This window comes from Leptinotarsa decemlineata, unplaced genomic scaffold, assembly GCF_025532065.1.
Source record: "Leptinotarsa decemlineata unplaced genomic scaffold, Ldec_3_MD MMD2_tig00026294_RagTag_RagTag, whole genome shotgun sequence".
In the NCBI taxonomy this organism is placed as follows: Eukaryota; Metazoa; Arthropoda; class Insecta; order Coleoptera; family Chrysomelidae; genus Leptinotarsa; species Leptinotarsa decemlineata.
The window spans coordinates 7472834-7495234 of NW_027412674.1; the positions used below are offsets into that span (position 1 = coordinate 7472834).

General features: G+C 34.3%; 1 protein-coding gene across 1 annotated transcript in view; it reads right to left on the reverse strand.

The window, feature by feature from the left end:
* sens (senseless) overlaps nucleotides 1-18633 on the reverse strand; it is a 79935-nt gene extending 61302 nt beyond the window's left edge. The window contains exons 1-2 of the mRNA XM_074180266.1: nucleotides 18388-18633; nucleotides 1826-2043 (exon numbers count right to left, since the gene is read on the reverse strand). Coding sequence (XP_074036367.1) covers nucleotides 1826-2042 — 217 coding nt within the window. The 5' untranslated portion in view covers nucleotide 2043; nucleotides 18388-18633. The remainder of the gene's footprint in view (nucleotides 1-1825; nucleotides 2044-18387) is intronic.
* Nucleotides 18634-22401: the final 3768 nt, after the last annotated feature.

Genomic DNA, 22401 nt, shown 5'->3' on the forward strand with positions numbered 1-22401 from the left:
AGGATTGTAATACAATGTGGAATCAGTATAAGAAACCCGAAGGAAATAATGGAGATGCGACTGAAACATAACAGAACAGTACGTGCTAACCCCAATGAGGTAAAGAAAGTAGAGTTGAGGATTATCTCAGTGACTACATGGACCAAATGAACAACTAACTATAGATATAGCGTCGAATGATAGAGCATCAGTCATGACCCTCATTGATGAAACAATCACCAGATGGATTTTTCAGATCTAAAGAAGCTTTATATATTCCATTGACCAATTACTAAACATGAATGCAAAGATCTATGAGTATGGACACGAAATTTCCACGATTTCAATAGCCAGGACTATAGAAGATCTTTCATTATCGGAACTGACGATTGAAATTGAGGAGTAGCAAAAATATGATGACTCGAAGAATATTCCCATTGAAGACCCCATTAATGAGAAACCAGTTCAATTGTTGAATTTCACTAGTTCGGACTTCCATTGTCTATTATATAAAATGATTTGAAATCCCTGAAACAAGTAAAAAAGAATAATTAAAAAAGAATAGTTGAAAATAACAATTATATTAAGCAACGATAAACCTGAAATGAAATGATAGTAAAATAACCTACAAGTAAAAATATAATAATTGAATAAATAAAAATTAAAGGAATGCAAAAAGAAAATAATAAAAATAAAAAAGTGTAGAGATTCCAAGTCACGTTAGTTCACGACGTTTCGATTGTTGAACTAACGTGACTTGGAATCTCTACACTTTTTTATTTTTATTATTTTCTTTTTGCATTCCTTTAATTTTTATTTATTCAATTATTATATTTTTACTTGTAGGTTATTTTACTATCATTTCATTTCAGGTTTATTGTTGCTTAATATAATTGTTATTTTCAACTATTCTTTTTTAATTATTCTTTTTTACTTGTTTCAGGGATTTCAAATCATTTTATATAATAGACAATGGAAGTCCGAACTAGTGAAATTCATCACGAAACATTGTCAATCACCTTCAAACAAACAGTTCAATTGTTGCTGCTCCGGTCAGAAACGAGACTAGAAAATCTGTCAGAAGCAAGTAGATGTAGATTGTGATGGGCACAATGATCTCTTAAACTAACTGCTGACAATGAAAATATGATGAAAGTCCACACTATACGTATTAAAGAAATTGGAAACTTTGACAAAGATTTAGGAAAAATAGTTTGCAAAAAATGTTCAACGAAATTCTTTGGTGTATCACCAACTCGTCATACAGAATAAATCTCTATATAGAGCATTACGTATTATAGAAGAAACCACTAAACATATTGGTATTGATGTGGCGAAATGGATCATTTCTCCATTCCAGACCATTGTCTGAAAATGAATTCAGAACGCTTCAGCAGCTGAAATGCTGTTGAAAGAAAAATTTGGCAAAGAATACTGTACTTATGATTCACTGATTGGAACCTTTGGTGTAGCAATGAATATTACTGGAGTTTTTTCCCAACACCAAACTTGGATCATTTGGTGATCGAAACACATGCCAAGGTGTTAAAATAACGGTTTGGTGTTAAGAAAGTGGTTCTGAAAGGTTTGGTGTCGTTTCATGATCCATTGCGTTTGATAGTTAGCTTGACCATGAGAAGAGAAATCCTCAGGCAGGGTAATTGGCGACTAGATGTTGGTTGGCATGAGCCATTGCCTCCTAATTCCTCACAAACTTGGGAAAAATCAAACCCGATAAGAAAAATAATGATTCTATGTAAATGTTTTCATTTCAATATTTACAATAAATTCACTAGATAGAATAGTGAGAAGTAGGTGAAATTCTAATTCGACTGCATGCACTTACCATTAACTGTTAAATAATTTTTGGTCCGTTGAAGGTCTTTGGGATAAACTAGGGAGAAGGCGCTATGTCTTGGCGCAGACAATGGAGAACGTGGTGAAGAAGGACTGACGCTCCTCGATGAAATCCCTGCTGTGGGACTGCTGGAGGGACTGCACGGTGATCTTGGAGGGGTGTCTCCAGGAACATTGTAGTGCGATAAAGTAGCCAGGCGGGGCATTCTGTGAAAATAAAGGATTATGGATGAATTGAGACTATTATTTCGAGAGATGAGGCTACTTTTAGAGAAATTTAAGATTTCACCTGGATCAAACATGTTGTTTTCATTTTTATCGTTGTTTTATAACTTCAAATACGTCATATGTCATCGTAGGAAATGTAGTATGTTTTGATTGGTTTGCGGGTTTTCCGTGGTCTTCTTTGGTTACAATCTTCAAATTTTTCAACTACAACTACAGCAGTCATCTTCAGTGGCGTGATCGAAGTACTCTTATTGGCGATTCAGTTTCAGTTGATACGTCAACTGCCGCAGTTGCACTTGAAACGTCTGAAGATTGTAACCAAAGAAGACCACGGCAAAACCTGGAAAGCAACCAATACATTGACGCCAGCCGTGAAAGCCTACATTCCTATATGAGAGAATGGAATACTCCAGAAATCATTATTCTATCATAAAACACTTCCAAAGTAGATACGAATCCTAAAGTTCACCACATTTTTCCTGCAGCTAGATTGGTTCCTTAGTTGAGAAGGAGTCAAAGATTTACTGCAACTTTATTAATATTTTCTTTTGTCTCATTTTTGGTTGTTAGTGAATGCAAATAGACTCTGTCTTCAATAGAATCTGATGAATAGAAAAGCGGACAAATTTGAAGGTTTTTGTTCTCTGAAATATCATTTCCAAAATTCTGTTGACACTTCCTGTTTTATTGAGTAAAGCGCCTATCTGTTGATACCAGGTTCGCTATTTCTCGGCCTCAAGTACCTTGTCAATCTATATTATTTGACATTATTATGTTCTCTTCAAATTTACGAAAGTCTATCCATTTCTTTGAAAATAGTCTTTACCAGAAAAATCCTTGAAAACGCAAAAAACGGAACGAAGAGACATAATAAGTAAATCGGAAATGGGAACGAAAGTTTTTGGCTTTTTACTTTTCCATCTTGACACACAAAAATGTGGCAATCTTCCAAAGAAAGGAAGGAAGCAATCAATTTCAAAAACTGAAAGGAAAAACCCTATTGAAACAGTTCCTTTGATATAAACATTGAACTACACGAAAAAAATCCTTCCGAAAGAAATACATTTATATGAACATTGAACCATACGAAAAACACTGTTGTCTACTCGGTTTGTATTCCGAATATTCGTTATGGAATTGAATCAGATATCACTCACAGGATTCCTACACAATATACTAAATGTGAGAGGTGAAATATTAAATCACGTAAGAACCACCTGATAGAAGGTCAAGTCGTCGGGGTCAATGTCATGAGTAGTTATTTTCATAGCAAACAAAGTCCATAGATCCCAAGACATACCCGTTATTGAAATAGTTAATAGGTTAATAGGAGTATCCAAAAAAAAGTTTTGACAGAAAATATACTGCTGGCGACGATAAATATAAAAAACCGAGGAGTTGTGAATAATTGAAAGATGCAAGGCCGTGCCTACATCACTCTAGGTGCATCACAAGGCCCAGGGTACATCACTAGGCCCAGGGAACATCACTAGAACTGGCAGGAGGGGGTGCGGACCTCCTGACCTTCCCCCTGGGCACGGCCTTGCAAGGAGGCCATTTTATTCTCTTCAGGCCCTAAGCTATTCACACTACTGGAAACCACACACACCATTCTACCAAACAGAGCACTAGATGTTATTTCTTTGATAACTTAATGCTACAATATCGGTCGGTAGCCAAGCGGTTCGACATGGGTGCTTTGTTCACTCACTCGAATTGACTGCCGTGTTAGTCGGTGGTTCAAGCCCTAGTCTGAACAATGGATTTCCACTTGCTATCGTCCAACCCGTGTTAGGAATCACACGTTGAAAGGTGAGACCTCGTTAGTCCTTAGCTCGCACAAGTTTCAACTTCTGAGGGTTGTCATTCGTAGGGGTGCAACAGCTGGTTAACGGAATAACAGATTTTAAAACAGACAGATTTTTAAAACAGATTTAAAACATAATAAAAAACAAAGTCGCTTTCCGCTGTCTGTCCCTATGTATGCTTAGATTTTTAAAACTATGCAACGGATTTTGATGCGAGTTTTTTAAATAGAGCGATTCAAGAGAAAGGTTTATATGTATAAGAATATAATAAAGAAATATTAATAATTTTGGAGGTTTCTAAAGCGATGTCGTATATAAACCTATTTTTGCGTTTACATTGCAAAGGCCGCACAGAGCGGTAAAATCACCTAAAACCTGGCCATAAATGAAATTTGTCAACTTCAATTGTCACAGGTAATAATGGAAATTAAGATAGGTAGATAAATGGGTCATCCTTTGTGACCATCGTTACCTGTGTATGTCCATTATTTGTGACATGAGAGCAGTTGAAACCTAGCATTTGTTCACCACGTATGTGTTTGTTTCAAATAATTTAGATCTCATTTGTTTGCTTATTTATTAATTTTCATTTGTGTTATATTGGTGAAAAAAATTGCTATGGATATTGTTGGTCAAGATATGTACTACATTTTAAGACACATACGTTTTATTTAATGGCTTTATTTTCGAATATAGAGTGTAAAATCATTTGTATAATAAAAAACTTGTATTTTTCGTCATTCTTCAGCAATCGTGGATATTATGAACAAGTGCAACTAATTGCAACAAAATAATACTTACGTTTCATGGTACTTCAAAGTTTTTAGAATAAATTTATGAAGCAAAATCATTCACAAGTATTCACATTTCATAGAATTTTTCTGTTGAAATTAACGCAAAATTAGAGTTTTGAGTGATATTTCATCAATTGTTACAGATTGTAGACCTTCTGTTATATCTATGACAAGAAAAAACTACATGAGTTTGTTAGAGCAAGTCCACAGCGACTGCTTGACAGAAAGCTTCAGGATTTGGAAGAAAAATTGGTTGAAATAACCAAGTGCCCCCCGGAAAAAGTGATGAACTTCAAAAAGTCGTAAAGACTTTCAAAGTGGTATATAAACGTAAACGGCTTGCTTATAATAGAACAGAAAGTCGTTTATTAGAAAAAGACCAAGAATGGCTAGGTGGTTACCTGGCAAAGTCTACAAGAGTCGCTTAACCGACAAAAATGATAAAAAAAATATTCAAAATGCAAAGGAACAAATTCAAGGAGATTTTAATGACAAGTTGGGATTACTCGTGGATATTCCTAACGCTGGGTATGGCAACACTAATAAAGGTAACACTTCACGAAGATTCTTCCAGAACGCTGGAAAAGCAGCTTCAATAACCGGCATTGACATAGAATTGGTCAAAAAGATTCAAAACAATATTGGAGGTTTTGTCATCTGGCTTTAAAATAAACTTAGAATGATATTCAGCTTCGCCAAGAGTACAGCAGAAATGTACATAAATTTATACTCTTGGCAAACTGTCGCCTATACAGTACACAAAATATTGGTCTACTCATCAAGCTTTATAGCTCATGCCTTGTTACCGATTGGACAATTATCGGAAGAAGCTGCGGAAGCTCGAAATAAACACTTTCGACTGTACAGAGAGAGTCTTTCTAGAAAGTTTTCCAGAATAGAGTGCAACGAAGATATACTTAATCGACTTTTGCTTACTTCGGATCCCTTTATTTTTGCCGTTTTCTAAAGTTACTCGATGTATTTCAGAGAAAGCAAAAAGATCCAGAAAATGGAGTAACTGCATATATTAACAGGAATGAAAAAATTTCTGTAGCAAATATTGTAAGAATATACAGAAGATGGAAACGATAAAATAAATCAATTCATGTAGGAATGGTGTATGGCCAAAAAGAGTGACGGTCAGCGATAGTATAGTTAATGCTCCTAGGTTTCTGTCGCCTTGATCACGCGATGGGCGATGATGTCTATTGATCATCGAGATTGTCACCGTAATTGCTTTGCCATTACGCAAACAGGGACGGAGAACACATAAACCTACAGAAACATTCCTCCCATTCAGCTTTTCTTTACAGTAGGATCTGGTAACTGCCTGCTGCAAACCAACTACAGCTTGTCAAATGAAGGAAGAGCTTTCTGAATTCCGTTATTTACCCGCCCGCTAGATCTGGGTTCGTTAGAAGACAGTAAGAGTGAGAGAGAGAGAGAGAGAGAGGAAGTGTTCTCAAGTCTCTTCCTAGACTTGACAAGCTGTACTTCTCTGGTTACCCCAGAGAGGAAATTCTTTCAGGTGTTGAAGAGTTATACTCTGAAATCAATTTGAAAGTGATCACACTATTTATTGTTGTCCTGCTGTGAACTAGAAAATCTGAAAAATGTTTTCCAATACCTATTGCATGTTATAAATATCGAGGTATTGTCTGGAATGATATCATACCAAACTCTTTTACGAAGTTTCAACTGTGAGTATCCACAAATGAACTAGTATGTGACGGGTCTTCCATGAGAGACTCCCGAACTTTGACAATTGATAACGGCTATCTTTGTTGAAGTTACATCTGTTTATTTAGCCTGTGGTTATTTAGCCTGTTTTGCCAAATCACCACGGTATTTCGTTTGGGCAACGTACCGCGCGCTTAGCCCATTTTTCGGTCGCCATAATCGTTCTACCGAGAGGACTATTCGTAATATGGTGCATAAATAAGTACCTCCTAGCTACTTGATCAATTGCTCCTTTTCCTGAGTGCCTGAGATTTTTCCTGAGTGCCTGAAGATTCCAAAAATTGTGCCAATTCATAAGAAGGTAAATGACACTGACGTACAAAATTTCAGACCAATTTCCTTCATTAGCCCATTCTCAAAAGTATTTGAGAAATATGTTTCAAGCCTACTGATAACTTTTTTAATAAATGGGGTCTATTCAATGTGAACCAGTTTGGTTTTCGCAAGGGATTGCCCACAAGTCAAGCGATCACACAGTTCCTCAACAACGTGTACAGGAAGTTGGATGAAGCTAAAAAGACGCTGGGGATTTTCATAGACTTATGTAAGGCATCTGATCTGGTAGATCGCAATGGTTTGAAAGTTACTTAGAGGGTAGATACTAGCATAAATGAATCAGAATCTAAAAATTGTTATCTCGGGGTTCCTCAGGGTTCTGAATTAGGTCCATTCTTATACATAATATATGTAAATGCTTTTTATAGTGATCAGTTCGATATGTATGCTGATGATACATGTTTATTGATAACTAAGGAAAATATTAAAGCCACAGTTAATAAAGCATCTGATGAAATAAAAGAACCCAGAAGTGGTTCTCAGACAATGGTCTCTTGTTAAATGTTAAATAGATCACACATCACACATAGATCACACATTAATGTACTACCATCCATACTTTCATTCTATTGTAATATTGTGATTGTTCCAGAATACTCAAAATTCAAAAAAGAACCATAAGGTATATATCAGGAGTTACTAGAAGGACAAATTGCAAACTCATCTCAGAATATTGACTGTTACAAGTATATTCATTTATGAGATATTGAAATATGTAAAACACTATAAGTATCCAAATTTCCTACTCTTAATGGTAATAAGAATTATATTACCGGAAATTCCTTACAGTTGGAAGTGCCAACCCACAGATTAGTTGTATCTGAATCATGTCCCAGGCTTATGGCCATTAAAATGTACAATGAACTTCCAAGTACAGTGAAAAATCTGGCTCTGAACCAGTATAACTATAAAATCAAAGAGTTGCTCCTGGATAAATCCTTTTATTCTCTCAAAGAATATATGGATGATAGCTTGGAACCCTGTACATGTGTAACATTTAGAAAGATTTCAATAACGATGATGTTACACAAATAACAGATTATTTTTGGTTTTGACTTTTATATAGTATGTACATATTCAATATTTTAGTCCAATTTTAATAACGATACTGTTGCATAAATAGCAGATTATTTAAGGTTTTGGCTATTATATATTCTGTTTAAAAAAATCTGTTTGAAATCTGTTTTTCCGTTAATCAGCTGTTGCCCCCATACGAACGACAACTTTCAGAAGTTGAGAAACTTATGCGAGCTAAGGATTAATGAGGTCTTACCTTTTAACGTGTGATTTTTAACACGTTATATTACCTATGCAAATTGTATATTGTGCCTCTAGTGCACGGAGTTTGTATTTTCAATTTTGTATATGTCATTTATAGATGAACCAACTGAATAAATATTATTATTATTATTAAATTTGATTCCACTGTTTCAGTGAACGATCGATCAGCAGCCGTACATCTATGACAAGCAACATCTGGCAAAAACATCGCCAGTGTCTGTGAGAGTGTGCAGGAGAATCCAAAGCAGTCGATTTCACTTCGCTCACAAGAACTCGGCCTTTCGCAGACCACAACTTGGTGAATTTTGCGTCGTGACTTGGGCCTGGACCGGTAAAAAATTCAACTGACCCAGGAACTTAAGGTAAACGACGACATGTGTTCGTTGAATGGGTTCTGGAGCAGTTGACAACTGACCCACTCCACATGAGATCCAAAAACGTCCAACGCATCCCGAAAAAGTCACAGTTTGGTAAGGATTATGAGCTGGCGGTATCGTTGGTCCATATTTTTTAAGAAGGACGTTGGCCAGGCCATCAATATCAACGATGAGTACTATGGGTCGATGATTACCAAGTTTTTTAGCTAGAGCAATTCTGCACCTAGTCTAGAAAAACTAAAATTCGACAATTTCACTTTATTATTTTTAAGAATTGCATTCTCGAAATCTGTTTAATGGCATTGCAGATATTCAAAACTGGCCTACGATCAAGATGTACTTTAGGCCACTGGCATAGAGCCGATTTATGTTCCAACACATTTGAAAACATTAGTGAAAACCTCAATCAATTTCAGTCGGTACGCCTTTGTTTCTGAATACAGTAGGAAAAAAGAACATTAGATCTATGGCATCAAAGTAGGGGAAAACCATGCTTTATACACGCACGCAATTATCATTCACTTCTAATTTTAGCTGCCATTCAAATTTAAGAAGGAAGTACAATTATCCTCCTCTTTGAAGATCGGATTTGTCCATTCATGGAGAATCCAGAAAACTACCATTAATTTGTTATTGAATAATATTGAATAATAATTCGTCTATTCTTGAATGTTTCAATCTATTATTATATAATCTATTATAATCCAGTAATGGACAGTTTTGCGAATAGAAGGCTATACTTTTTCTACGACTAATAACAGGAATATTTCGAAATAGGATCAATTTGTAAAGGATATCTTGAATGGGAGGAATACCATTGAATTCTATAACAAGAAACGACTTAAAAATATTTTTTGTTATTGTTATATTATTTCTTCTAAAATAGTTAGAGTATAGAGTGATTGAAAAATCCGCCGTTGCTGAGAAATGAACCCAGAACCACCAGCTCTCAAGTCCAGCGTTCTAACAACTACTACGAAAAACATCTAACAAATTGCTGTGACATAAAGCTATTTCAGTTTCTTGTTTCTCTCATTTTGTTATCAAATGACAACTTAAGAAAAGAGAATCGAAACTTTCTACCACTTTTATCTGTAACTAACGTTACTGCAGTTTCGTCCTGTAAGGAAATTTTCAAACTTACACATTATTAAACTAACAATAATTGATTACATTAGCCCTTATATAACACCACTGTAGGTAATAATAGAGGTACATAGTTTGATTGAGTACCTGAATTTTGTTTACTAGTGACAATGTGGATATGCTAATTTGAAAACCGGCGAGTAAACTAAATCCATTTGATCATTCAACAGGTTGCACCCGCAATGTTTATGCTTGTGAATTTCCAAGGATTCCAAATCCAAAATATTTCATTTTCTCAACAGGTCATCAAAAAATAATTTTTCTTTCTGTTTGAGTACTGTCACTGATGATGGTGGTTATTTCAAATGAAACGCTATAAAAATATCAAATGTAATATACCCTCAGATTGTGAATTTATTGTTTTATCAATACATGTAATAAAAAAGACAGGTCCGTATTTAAAATAAAAGTTGATGGTGGCCATGTTGATACGAAACGTTTCATCGAATATTTATTATTACATCATCATAGTACACTTCGAGTACATTAACAGTTTTTTTCGATTTCTTTATATTCTCCGAAATAACAATTCCATTCGAAAAAAAAAAAAATAAAACAGCATTTTTGGTTTTCCCCATATAACTCTAGAAGGGCGAGAGACCTCGTAAATTTTCTCGGACCATTGTATTGTTCCCGATGACAGTTACCTTCTTTTCAATTTAATCGTCTTCGTATCTGTTACGGTTTAGAAAATAGCAATGTTAACCACATGATAAAAGAAACGGCCTGTATTTCAGCTGATTTTTCAGTGACATTTTCCTTAAAGCTTCAAAATTTTGTGGAACAAGTTTGTATGGATATTTTCTCAATGAACTGACGAATATCACTGGGATCATATTCATATATTATATCACTAGGTATAACTTCGAAAAACTTCAGAGCAACAATTCAGTAATTTGAAATTATATCTATTGCATCCAAATCCATTTCTCGAATCTATATAATAAATGTTACAGGAGTTAGTTGTAGCTTTGCATGATGTGATTGCTGAAGAAAAATAATGAGCAAAGCAAAACAGATGGTATCTTGAAAATTCAATTAAGGTCGAACTCGAACAGAAATGTTTTTATTTTCTGTCAAAATATCACTCGACTCTCGAAAATATTGTAGCTTTTTAATTCCGTTGCTGGAAGCTATCTGAGCAATACACTTAACATTTATGCGGTTTAAATGCTTGTACTTACAACCATGTAATTTATGAAAATTGTTGTTGAAAATTGTAAGCGTGAATGTAAACATAAAAAGAAATTTATTCTTGTGCAATCCTCATTATGTTTCACCAACATACACCAATTAGCGTAAATGGAATGAGTGTCTTATACTGGAATTTCGAAAACATGATTTCGGAACCATGCAGTCGTATGATAAAACCGAATTGTTGGGTGCGAAAAAAAAAAACGATTTTCATGATGAATGAGAATAGTATCTGACTCGAAATTAGAAACAATGGCCCAGGACTCATCTATTATTCTATATTTTTCTGTTGATACACGAATTTCAAAAGTTATTTACTAATTTGACTATATAACAAAAATATTTGGGAAAGAAAGTTTTTGGCTTTCTACTACTCCATCTGGTACAAAAAAAATGGATGAGAGAATCTTCCCAAGAAAGGAAAGTAGCTGTTTCAGGAGGACTTTCTTTCTGTTCGTGTATGAAAGTTACTTCTTTGCATGATCTACACATCCATGTATAGAGTTACTTATTTTCAAATTGATTACTTCCTTCCTTTCTTTGGAAGATTCTCTCATCCATTTTTTTGTATCAGATGGAGTAGTAGAAAGCCAAAAACTTTCTTTCCCAAAAATTAATCACTCCTAAAAATATAACCCTTTCAATTCAAACAAAAATATGTAAGACTAATTTTGAACTTCAAGAAATAATTGCGTTTACCTAATACATTTTAATTGCTATTCGAACTCTTCACTATGAGTCCATTATTTTGAAATTTATGATAACGTATTTCGGTAACATTTCATTGAGAGATTTTCACCAAACCACAGCACATGTTTCATTATACATTAGCCTTTCTCAGGGGTGTTTCATTATAAGCTTTTGTTTAACCTGCAATATATGTATGTATAGTCTATTCATTCCCAATTGGAACGGCAGTAAAAATAAGAGCACTACGAGGGGTGTTCATAATCACTGCCCGGCAGTGATTATGAACATCATGATTATGAAAAATCAATTAGGATAATCATCATTCAATAAACAAAGTCCACATCGGACCAAAAAACTCTAGGTATATAAACAGCTAACTCTTGTATTTAGATTCAGTATCAATTTGCTTCTTCTGAAGATGCTAACCTTGTTAGCGAAACGCGCGTCGAGTGCAAAAATATCAGTTTGGTGTTAGGGTAATTGATCTCTAGAAAAAGTTTTCAACTTTTACACCAAAGATTCGAGTCTCATCGTTTAAACCAATTTTTGTGAAAATCTTAGTGTTTTTGGGTACTTTCATCAATATGGCTTTCTGAAGACCTTTTGAAACAAATGATAACATTACGTGTGAGGAATTTGTGTCCATCGACAGGGATGCGGAATTTGAAAATAAGGACTTACATGTTAAAGTTCAGCGAGTAATTTTAAATATTCATGAATGCTTGAAGAAGGAAAACTGTCACACTTCACAGAATGCTATTGTGAATAGAATATGCGAGTTAACGAAACTATCTCGTTCGACAGTTCTTCGAGTCATTAAAATAGGGGATGTTATTGACCATGCAATGAAACGAAAACAAAGGAATAAAAAATTCGTAAACGTTGATGGTGCTACAAAAGATGTGATTCGGCGAACAATTTATGATATATACCAAAAAAATTAAGTAGTAACCTTGGAAATGATTTGATATAAATTACTCGACTATCCCGATTAGAATTACAAATCTTTAGAAACTTTACGAGGTGTCTTATTGTTTTGTGGTTTCAAATATAAAAAATTGAACAATCGGATGGTGATAATGGAATCAACACGCATTGTTCAACTCCGACAAGAATATTTGAGGCGAATGAAAAGCTACCGAGAATCCAGCAGACATATTATAATCTACCTCGACGAAACTTGGTTTGACACCCCTGATGTTGTCAAATATGGCTGGGTTGACGATACTAAGTATTGTGCTTTGAACACACCTTCTTCAATGATAAAACGTGTTATAATTTTGCATGCCGTGAATGAAAGTGGTTTCGTACCTAACGCTTTGCTTCTGTCGGCCAAAAATATAAAAGATTCGTCTGCTGATTACCACGAAGATATGATTGCGGGTTTATTCGAAACCTGGTTCAGTGAGCAGCTTCTCCCAAATATTCCTCCAAATTCGGTTATTGTTATGGATAACGCTTCGTATCATTCTCGGTTATTGACTACAATACCAAACAATAACACAAAAAAAGCAGATATTGTTGATTTCATGCGAAATTATGACATGGAAATACCCGAAAAGATTCCAACAAAAAAGGTATTACCGGCGACCATAAAACAACGTATTTTCAAAAAAAGTATATTATTGATTCGATGTGTGAAACACGTGGTCATATTCTCTTAAAGTTTGTCTCCATACTATTGTGTGTTCAATCCAATTGAAATGGTTTGGGCCACAATGAAAGAAAGCTTGCGGAAATGTAAGTCACCGACTTTGAATGCTGTGGTGCTTGACAATATAAGGCGAGTGGTGGATGAAGTAGGTAATAGTGATGTGTGGAAGAACTGTGTGGCCCACGTTATAAAAGAAGAGAACAAATATTATGTGCAAAGTTCTATAAATCCGATCGTTATTCAACTCGATGATGATTCCACTTCATCCGAATATAGCGAAGAAGAATTTTGATTTTTCTAGCAATTTTGTTGGCTTCTATTATATTGTAAACATATGTTTGACGAGAATTCGGTTTAATTATTTGTGTTTCCATTGTATTTTATAGTTTTCGACTCGGAAATCAACTACCTTAAATTTCGAAGTTTTCCATAATTACTCATGGTGGAAAAATTCAGTTGAGACTACCTTTTCCATATGGTGATCAATTGCTATGATTGTAAGAATAAGTAACTGAAAAACTACCACTGAAAAATAATATGCCGACGCCTATGTCGAGGCGGGAATTCTTTCTCTGTGTTGTTCCAATTGGTATTGGAAATACTATACACTGTATGCTCTCACTGTTTTCTTACCATCACACATGTAGTGGGCTGAACCATTTTGAACCCAAGAGAGTCAAGACAAAAACGAAAGCACGCTAAGTTAGATCAAATGTCGAAGTTTTGCTCACTGTTTTACCAAGGCGTAGTGCATCAGGGGTTCTTGCCACATGGTCATATGGTCTTGCAGCGCTTGCGTGAAGCATTTACAAAGAAAACAACCGGTATTGTGGAAACACCGTAATAATGACCAGCCATCGTATTCACCAGATTTGGTCCCTGCGACTTTTTCCGGTTATCAAGATTGAAGAGACCCATGAAAGGACGGGTTTTTGCGACGTACAGACAACCTACCTACAATAGGTCGGGCCAAATCTTGCAGATTGATTTTGAAGCAGTCCCCATCAACCGAAAGAGCTGAAATTTTTAATACGTGTTTAGTTGTAATGATAATTCATGGTTAGTTAAGTGACGTCTCTCTACACTCAATAAAGCGGATCGTCCAAGATGGCGAACTAGGTTTTGTCATACACCCCAATGATATGAGTGAAATGGGAAACGATTTATTGATAAGAATACGAAGTCGCTCCAAATCTGATACGGTAGACTGCCCTATAAGGCGAATTACTTATTTTTTATGTACTCCCATATGTGTATCAAATGAGTATGCTGAAAAGAATACGAAATCACCCTAAATTCAATACAGAGGACTATGTTTTTATGCACCCTATTGATACCAAATGGGAGGGTTCTAGGAGAAAAAATGGCGAGAAATAAGATGTTCGGAATACAAATGAAATGAAAAGACAGAGGAACAGAAATGAATCAAAATAAGTTAATTATAAAAAACATTTTTAAAGTTTTTCGCGCAATTCACTTCTATCGATGAATGAAAATATATGTAACCTGATCGTGGACTGAAGAATTACCCATTTGTTTCGTTGAAGATATTTTCTAGAAAAAATTACTTGAGTAGGTACTGGAACCTCACAAAAATCTAACGAGATAACCGTTTCCTCAAGAAATGAAAGAAAACACGATAACATTACAAATATCAGAATATTAACTGATGAGATTTTTCATCACAGGCATAGATAAAACAAATATAATATATGGGAAAGAAAGTTTTTGGCTTCCTACTACTCCATCTGATACAAAAAAAATGGATGAGAGAATCTTCCAAAGAAAGGAAGGAAGTAATCAATTTGAAAATAAGTAACTCTATACATGGATGTGTAGATCATGCAAAGAAGTAACTTTCAGACACAAACTGAAAGAAAGTCCTCCTCAGTTTGTGTCTGAAAGTTACTTCTTTGCATGATCTACACATCCATGTATAGAGTTACTTATTTTCAAATTGATTACTTCCTTCCTTTCTTTGGAAGGTTCTCTCATCCATTTTTTTGTATCAGATGGAGTAGTAGAAAGCCAAAAACTTTCTTTCCCAAAAATTATTCACTCCTAAAAATATAATCCTTTCAATTCAAATATAATATACTTCTCTCTATCCAAAAAAATTCTGTTTCAAAATATACATGCCCTCTCTTTACATTCTGAAATATATATTTCCGTTTGGAGATATTTCTGTGGGGAAGTCAATTATTAGATTGTTTTGATGTTCCAAATTCAAAGTCTTGAAAAATGAACATAGATTATTGCGAAACCTAATAATTCAGTTTGCCTGCTATTTCATCAATTTTTTTTTATTTGGACTTATTTGTTTTTCAGGAAGTGAAAGGAGTTAAAATTAATACAACCTTTGGCATAATGTAGCAGGTCTCCAATTATTTTTGAACCTTCATGAACTTTTTGAAAATAGTCAGTCATGCATGGAAAATTATAAAGTAAATACACTTATTGTAGAAACTAGTGCTGAAGTATCTACTTGTGGATTTTGTAGGTATATAATGGAAATTGATGAGCAGACATTTTTATAAACCAAAAATGAAATACGCTCATTAAAATTGAAGGAAATATGAAGTGAGAGTGGTGAGTCAAAGTAAATTGACAATAATGTTAGTCACTATAATGTTAGTGATTTGTCAATAGAAAGGTGGAGTTTTATATTTTGATTTATTTTAATTTACTCCCTAGAACTTTAAACTTAAATCAGTTCCCTTATTCATACTCTGTATTTTCTGCAATTACTTTTAATTGCGTGTAAATCCATTTCGTCTTCGGAAAGACTGTCAACAATATGTACAAAATAATAGGTAAAATAGGTAGGTACTCAAAACATGAGCATGCATAAGTTTCAGGTTGCGTTATTAGAGCTTAATAATAGTAATGATAATATGCCACAACGTACAGACTTTTGCTAATCATGATTACTTTGGATCAATTTTATGTCTTCGATTCATTAGTCGCAAATTTAACATAGACACATAGTACTGGCCCTAAAACTTTTAACTCAACGTACAATTGTTCAGAGTACAAACTTAGTAGGTGAAAGTAAGTTTCATAAAATCAAATGTTCTGTTCGTAATGAAGAAGTTGTTAAAAAACGGTTGTTTTTCTTCCATATCCTTTTTACACATTTTTACAAAGTTTATTTTGAAGTTATTTTCCGTCTTCATTTCTTTGGATTTTTCCCACATATTTTTTTCAAAAATGGATAAGTAGGGAACCAAAATTCTTTTCCCCAAAAACATTTATCCTTTACAATTACAGAAATTAATATTCCTATCGTGATTCATTTCGTGAGCTCAATATTTTTATATTCGTTTTCGAATTTTAATTCAAAAGAATTCAATACGGAAAAGGAGCTCAATGAAGATTTATCTGAATTATTTAACTCAATGTTAAAATCAAATAGATTTTTCAATTACTGTGAATTTCTTAAATTCATCATCTCAATCAATAATCAAATGAATTATCCGCATTCAGATTAATGATACATAAAGCATTTATGATTCCTTTCCAAAAATAAATGAAGATCATAAAGCAGATCGTACTATATTCCAGTCAACTCACTTGAGAAAATCATCTCCAATGAAAACAAAAAATTAATCATAAACGAACTGTATGTGAATCATAGAGAGCCTAAAGAAGCTAAGAACTATGCAAAGCATAAGCTACTTGGGAAAGCTCTCCATAAAAAACTATTTTATGAAATTTAACATAATTACGACGTTTCTGTCTGTTTAAAATCTGTTTTTCCGTTAATCAGCTGCCGCCCCCATACGAACGACAACTCTCAGAAGTTGAGAAACTTGTGCGAGCTAAGGACTAACGAGGTCTTACCTTTTAACGTGTGATTCCTAACACGGTTGCAGAATCATTCCAGCTTCAACCAGATAAATTCTCTCGAGAAAAATATCTGGTCGAGGCGGGAATCGAACACACGACCTTCCGATCGTGAGTCGGACGCACTACCACCACGGCCAATTCCACAACTGGTAATAATTTAAGGAACTGCAGCAGCTTATACAGGCAGAAATTTCAAAATAAGGATTCGTGAGCATGTGCTATCAGATAAAATACCAGCTATATATGGACATCTACCAGAAACAAACCACACAATAAATGAAGAAAACATGAAAGTCTGCTATTCCTGCAGTGAAGGAAGAGAGATGAATGTGCTGTAGGCATTGAAAATAAATGAATTGAATAAAAACTCCAATTTCAAAACCCTCAATAAGCAACTAGAATTATCCAGCTCTCCCTTTTTGAATTTGTGAATTTTGACAACTAGTTTGGGATCCCTTGGTGTTTGGAGCAATCCACAAGTAGAGTTTTGGATCAATACTCGGTAATTTTTATATGGCATGAGGGAACGAAGCAGCACCTTTGATGTGTTTTTTTTTTTTTTTTTTTTTTTTTTTTTTTCTTAATAATCATAGTTCTTTGAATTGATTTGTATTTCTAGTTGTGTCACCCAAATAAAAGTAAGAAATGATCGTTAATAAATAATTATTGTTTTGATATCTCAGATACCATATTGTTGATCCAGGTAAAATGTTTGTTATTTTAGGTTCAATTACTCTGCCTAAATGACATTGGCTGTATGTAATTGCATTGATTATTTACATACTGAGCGGTGAGTGAAAAGAAGGAAAAAACCAAAGTGGAATTCGTAGTGAGAATATGGTTATTTATTGTATATTGTATTTCTTGATGTTATTCGAGTTCGTATACTATTTTTAGTTTGTTATAATTTTAGTTCATATATTCTTTCAGATTTCATTTCACGTTTATTAGGAATGACTCTGATTTCTATAAGGACTAGGTTTGGACCAAAGTAAGTCTACAGAGGGGAACATAATTGTAGATATATTTAGGGATTTGTTGTCCATCTGCGTCAGTTTACTTGAGAATGGTTTTAATATACCGGAACAGGTCGTAACAAATATAAAATTCTTAGTAAAAATTCGACAAAAGTTATGTTCTGTATTCTATTTTCAATTTAATTGATTCTTGTAGTTATTTTCCGAAATTTTAAGATATAAAAGAGGAAAAATAATGAAATTTCAATACATTTTTGGTTGTGAAAACCAAATTAACAGCAACTTCATACTGGAGATAATATTTTGATTTTTATGTGTGTGATAACTTGAATATATGTACATTTTCACATACTCTCACATACTGTGCTTTCTTTATAATGAGAAACTGAAAAAGCCAGATTCAGTTTGTAAAATGTTGATACATAATTTCGGAATAGACGCGACATTGGATAATTTCCTTTGTTATAGACTGCTTACCTTGATTTAATTATCAAACAATGACACTACTGCTGAAGTTCCATCACTTTTCCACGTCTATTGCAAAAAAAAAACTATTTGAAAACCGAAAGAAATAACAAGTCACTTTTAATCGGGCACTATCACTGAAAAGTATCAGAGTCCACACTTGATTTTGCTGAGGATTTGGATATGATTTCGTAAATCTCTTTACGATTCAACTGATTGCTGAGCAATACTCCATGTGTGATATTTACCACCTGACTGAATTCTGCCTCTATAGTTTTCCAGGTATACCATCCATTCAGACGCCCCTCCAGGTGAGTAGACGCTGGTTAAGTTACTCGAAACACGTGCCTCCGTCAAATACCTCCCACTTCGGTCCTTCGAACCGGATTGGAGAAGAGGCGCCTCTAGGCGGGACCGCGAAGCGTGGATTGCCGATGATTGGGTGACATTTAGTGTCTTAATTTTCAGAAAACTTGATGAGTTATTTAATTGCAAATTGATTTATACTGGATTCATCGCTGGATTGAGTTTGGGGTCAATATAGATTCAATCAACGGCGTTATCACTCCTTTAACATCGCCTATTTGAGTTTTTTCAATTTATTTGATTGTCTGTGGATTCAGTAATATTTAATCTACCTTTTCGTGAGTGACTCCGAACGATTTTTATCAGGAGTAATTGAATGGGTTAGGTGATTTGAATGTACTAATGTTTAATTTCCACGCTATTCAGAAACGACAAGTAGGTATGCCCTGAGCAATTTTGGACGGGGTCAAGAAAAACACAAGCCAACAAAAAATGTTTGTGAAAACTTTTTAAACAAATTTTCCTGAATTTTATGCATTTTTGTATGCTGAAACCGTATTTCATAGCAGTTTTTTATCACCCACTATTCTTTCACAATATGATATCGATTCATTACTTAAAAAAATTGGGAAAATTTGATATATACAAATTCAACAAATCATAGTTTCATAACACCGGATTTTCTGAAAGAAATAAAAAATGATGTCTCTAGACCTATTTCATACATAATCAATAATAATAATAATATTTACTTCTCATTAGAATTTCATCTACATTGATTATTGAAAACCATAAAGTACTACCATAAGTACCTACATTTAAGATAGTGAACAAATGAGAACGATTGCCACTTTGGTTTACATGGAGCCTGTTTGTGAAAACAAATGTTTTTCTTCGTTTCGTCTTCCTGTTATTGCGGAAATAATTTATTTTCAAATTCCATAATAACTTTATAAAAGGAAATTGAAATTAATCAAGAAGAAAAAAAATAGGAAATATGAATCAATTTGCTGGGTCTACAATGTTTTGAACGAATGGTCTAGAAGTCCTCTCAATTTATTTTCAAACTGAGAAAGCTATCTATGTGAATACCTATAAAACGTTCATAATTTGTTGATAGCTCACTGCAAGTTTGACCCTCATTAGAGAACTGAAATACAGAGAGGACAGCTAATATGATATAATAACAAAAACCAAACTAAAACTGGCAGTTTAAGATGTTTTCGACTAACCCACCTTGTATCTGAAGAAATACAATACAGCTATAAAACTTTTAATCCGATTATGTAGGTATTTTGAGTGGAAATGAGTGACCAGTGTCGTAGAGTATATGAATAAAACATTAGTTACTTTAAATAAATAAATATATTAATATTTTTGAACTGTAGGTACTGTAAACTGTATTTTTATTTTAAAAAAATTTCTTTATTTTATTCAAAAATAATAAATTACTTGCAATTTGTAAAAGATACATTTATTTAATTAATACCTATTTTTAAATGATATAAACTACGATTACTTACAAAACTATTCAAATTCAAAATAAACAGGATCATCTTCGGAATCCGAGTCGTCTTGCAGGTTAATAATTAGCGGTTGTATCTCTACAGTCGCATCAATTATATTGTCAAGATCCCACATTTTTGGTTCTTCTTCTATTGCATGTCTTACTGCATCTCGCCAATTTTGTTCTGTAATATGTTGTAAAGACTCATATAACAATTCACGTACAGCTTGTATTTTATATGACGTATTTTTTCTAGCCACATAGCTTTTCATTTGTGCCCAAATGAGTTCAATTGGATTTAATTCGCAGTGGTAGGGTGGAAGTCTAAGGACTGTGATGTTTCGTCTTTCCGCCATTTTGTCAACTACGTATTTCTTGAACTTAGATTTGTGTTGCCGGGCAATTTTTAAAAGTTCTGCTTTAACCATTCCATCTTCGTAAGGCAGGGACTTATTCCGCAGCCAGTCAATGATATCCTGTTTCTTCCACGCAGTCGTTGGAAGTCTTTCAACTAGTCGTGAATGATAAGGTGCATTATCTAATACTATAATTGAGTTTGGTGGTATATGTTCAATCATCTGCTCAAAATACTCTTCGAAAACATCAGCTGTCATCTCCTCGTGATAGTCTTTTGTGCTTTTGGATTCAAATTCCAGCAAACCATGCTTAGCAAATCCTTTTTCACTGCCAATGTGAGAAACTATTAATCTACTGCCTTTACCAGAGGGTGGGGAAATACCAGTAGACCAACCTTCCATAAAGGCTTGCCTGGAGCTTGATATATTTTTATCTGTCCAAATTTTTGTGAGAGTATGACCTGCGTTTACCCACGTTTCGTCCTGATAGTAAATTGGCTTTCCTTCAGCCCGAAATTTTCGTATAGATCTTAGATACTTTCTTCTCCAACATATTATCTCTTCCCGGTCAATCAAAAGTGATTTTCGGTCTGATTTCTCCCACCGGAAATTTAATTCTTTTAAAACTTGCCACAATTTGGTTCGTCCGACATGAGGCAAATCCGGGTCGTCTCTAACTTCTTGTAAAATTTTGTTTAAGTTGGGTATTTCTTTTTTCTAAAAAAATTCGTGAATTTTCCTTCGAATACCATTTTTGGCAAATTCATCAATTTCAATAGGTTTTCTCCCCCTCTTTAAGTATTTGTTTGTATTTGGGTTAGCTATACCTTTTTTTTTTCTTTCTGATAGGAACCTATATATTGTTGACTCCCCTACGCCCGTCATGTTGGCACAACTCTTGATTATGTTCTGAACAGTGTTTGTGGGATTCTGAGAAACCAGAGCATCGTGAACGTTCAAAACAATAGTCTTCTCTCTTGGTGAATAGACAGACTTACTGACTGTACGCAACAGTACCGGTGTAAAAATTGATGATGATGACGAAGCCATCGCAAGCAATCAAACAAAACAAGCAGGAACGAAAGGTACGTATATGTTTGTAGGAATATGAAAAAAAGTTACTCACGCACTGCACAAAATTCGCAAAATAAATATTAGAGACGTTAATTACTGCCGTAGACGCCGAAACACCAACGAGCCGTAAATTAAATGCGATTAAAAAATGTACTAAACCAAAAATTATTTTCGTTCGTAACAACTTCACCCTTTCCAGGCAAGTTTCGAATATAAACTGAAGCTTTATATTTAATGAATAAACACCTCAGGAACCTCCGCCTATGATTTTACGAGTTTTACGACCGTTTTATGACTTGGGCCCTCATTTTGTGCTATCGACAAATTATGAACGGACTATAAGTGCCTACTTTGCTAATTTAACTCACTGACATTTTTGGAGTTGAAGTTTATATTAATACAGTGCGGTCCATATGTATGGAATAAATTCATTTTTAGCGTTATTATGTACTATGTGAAAAAAACCTGAGACAGGTCGATTTTTATTCTTGAATTGACAATTTACAGTATGAAAGCATTATCCCCCTCCAGCACCCCTTCTGAATTTAAAGCACCCCCTCGAAAATTTTAAAGAGCAAAGGGGGTCATGTGGCACCTTGTCGGAAAGGGATTTTAGTTCTCTGTTCAGCAATATGAAGTTTTTCAAGTTTGGTGCAATTATAACTGCGAAAATTGATTTTTAGGATGTAAAATTTCAACGATGAGATTGGAACCTTTGGTGTGAAAGTTGAATAACTTTTTTCGAGATCAATTGCCCTAACACCAAACTGATATTTTTGCATT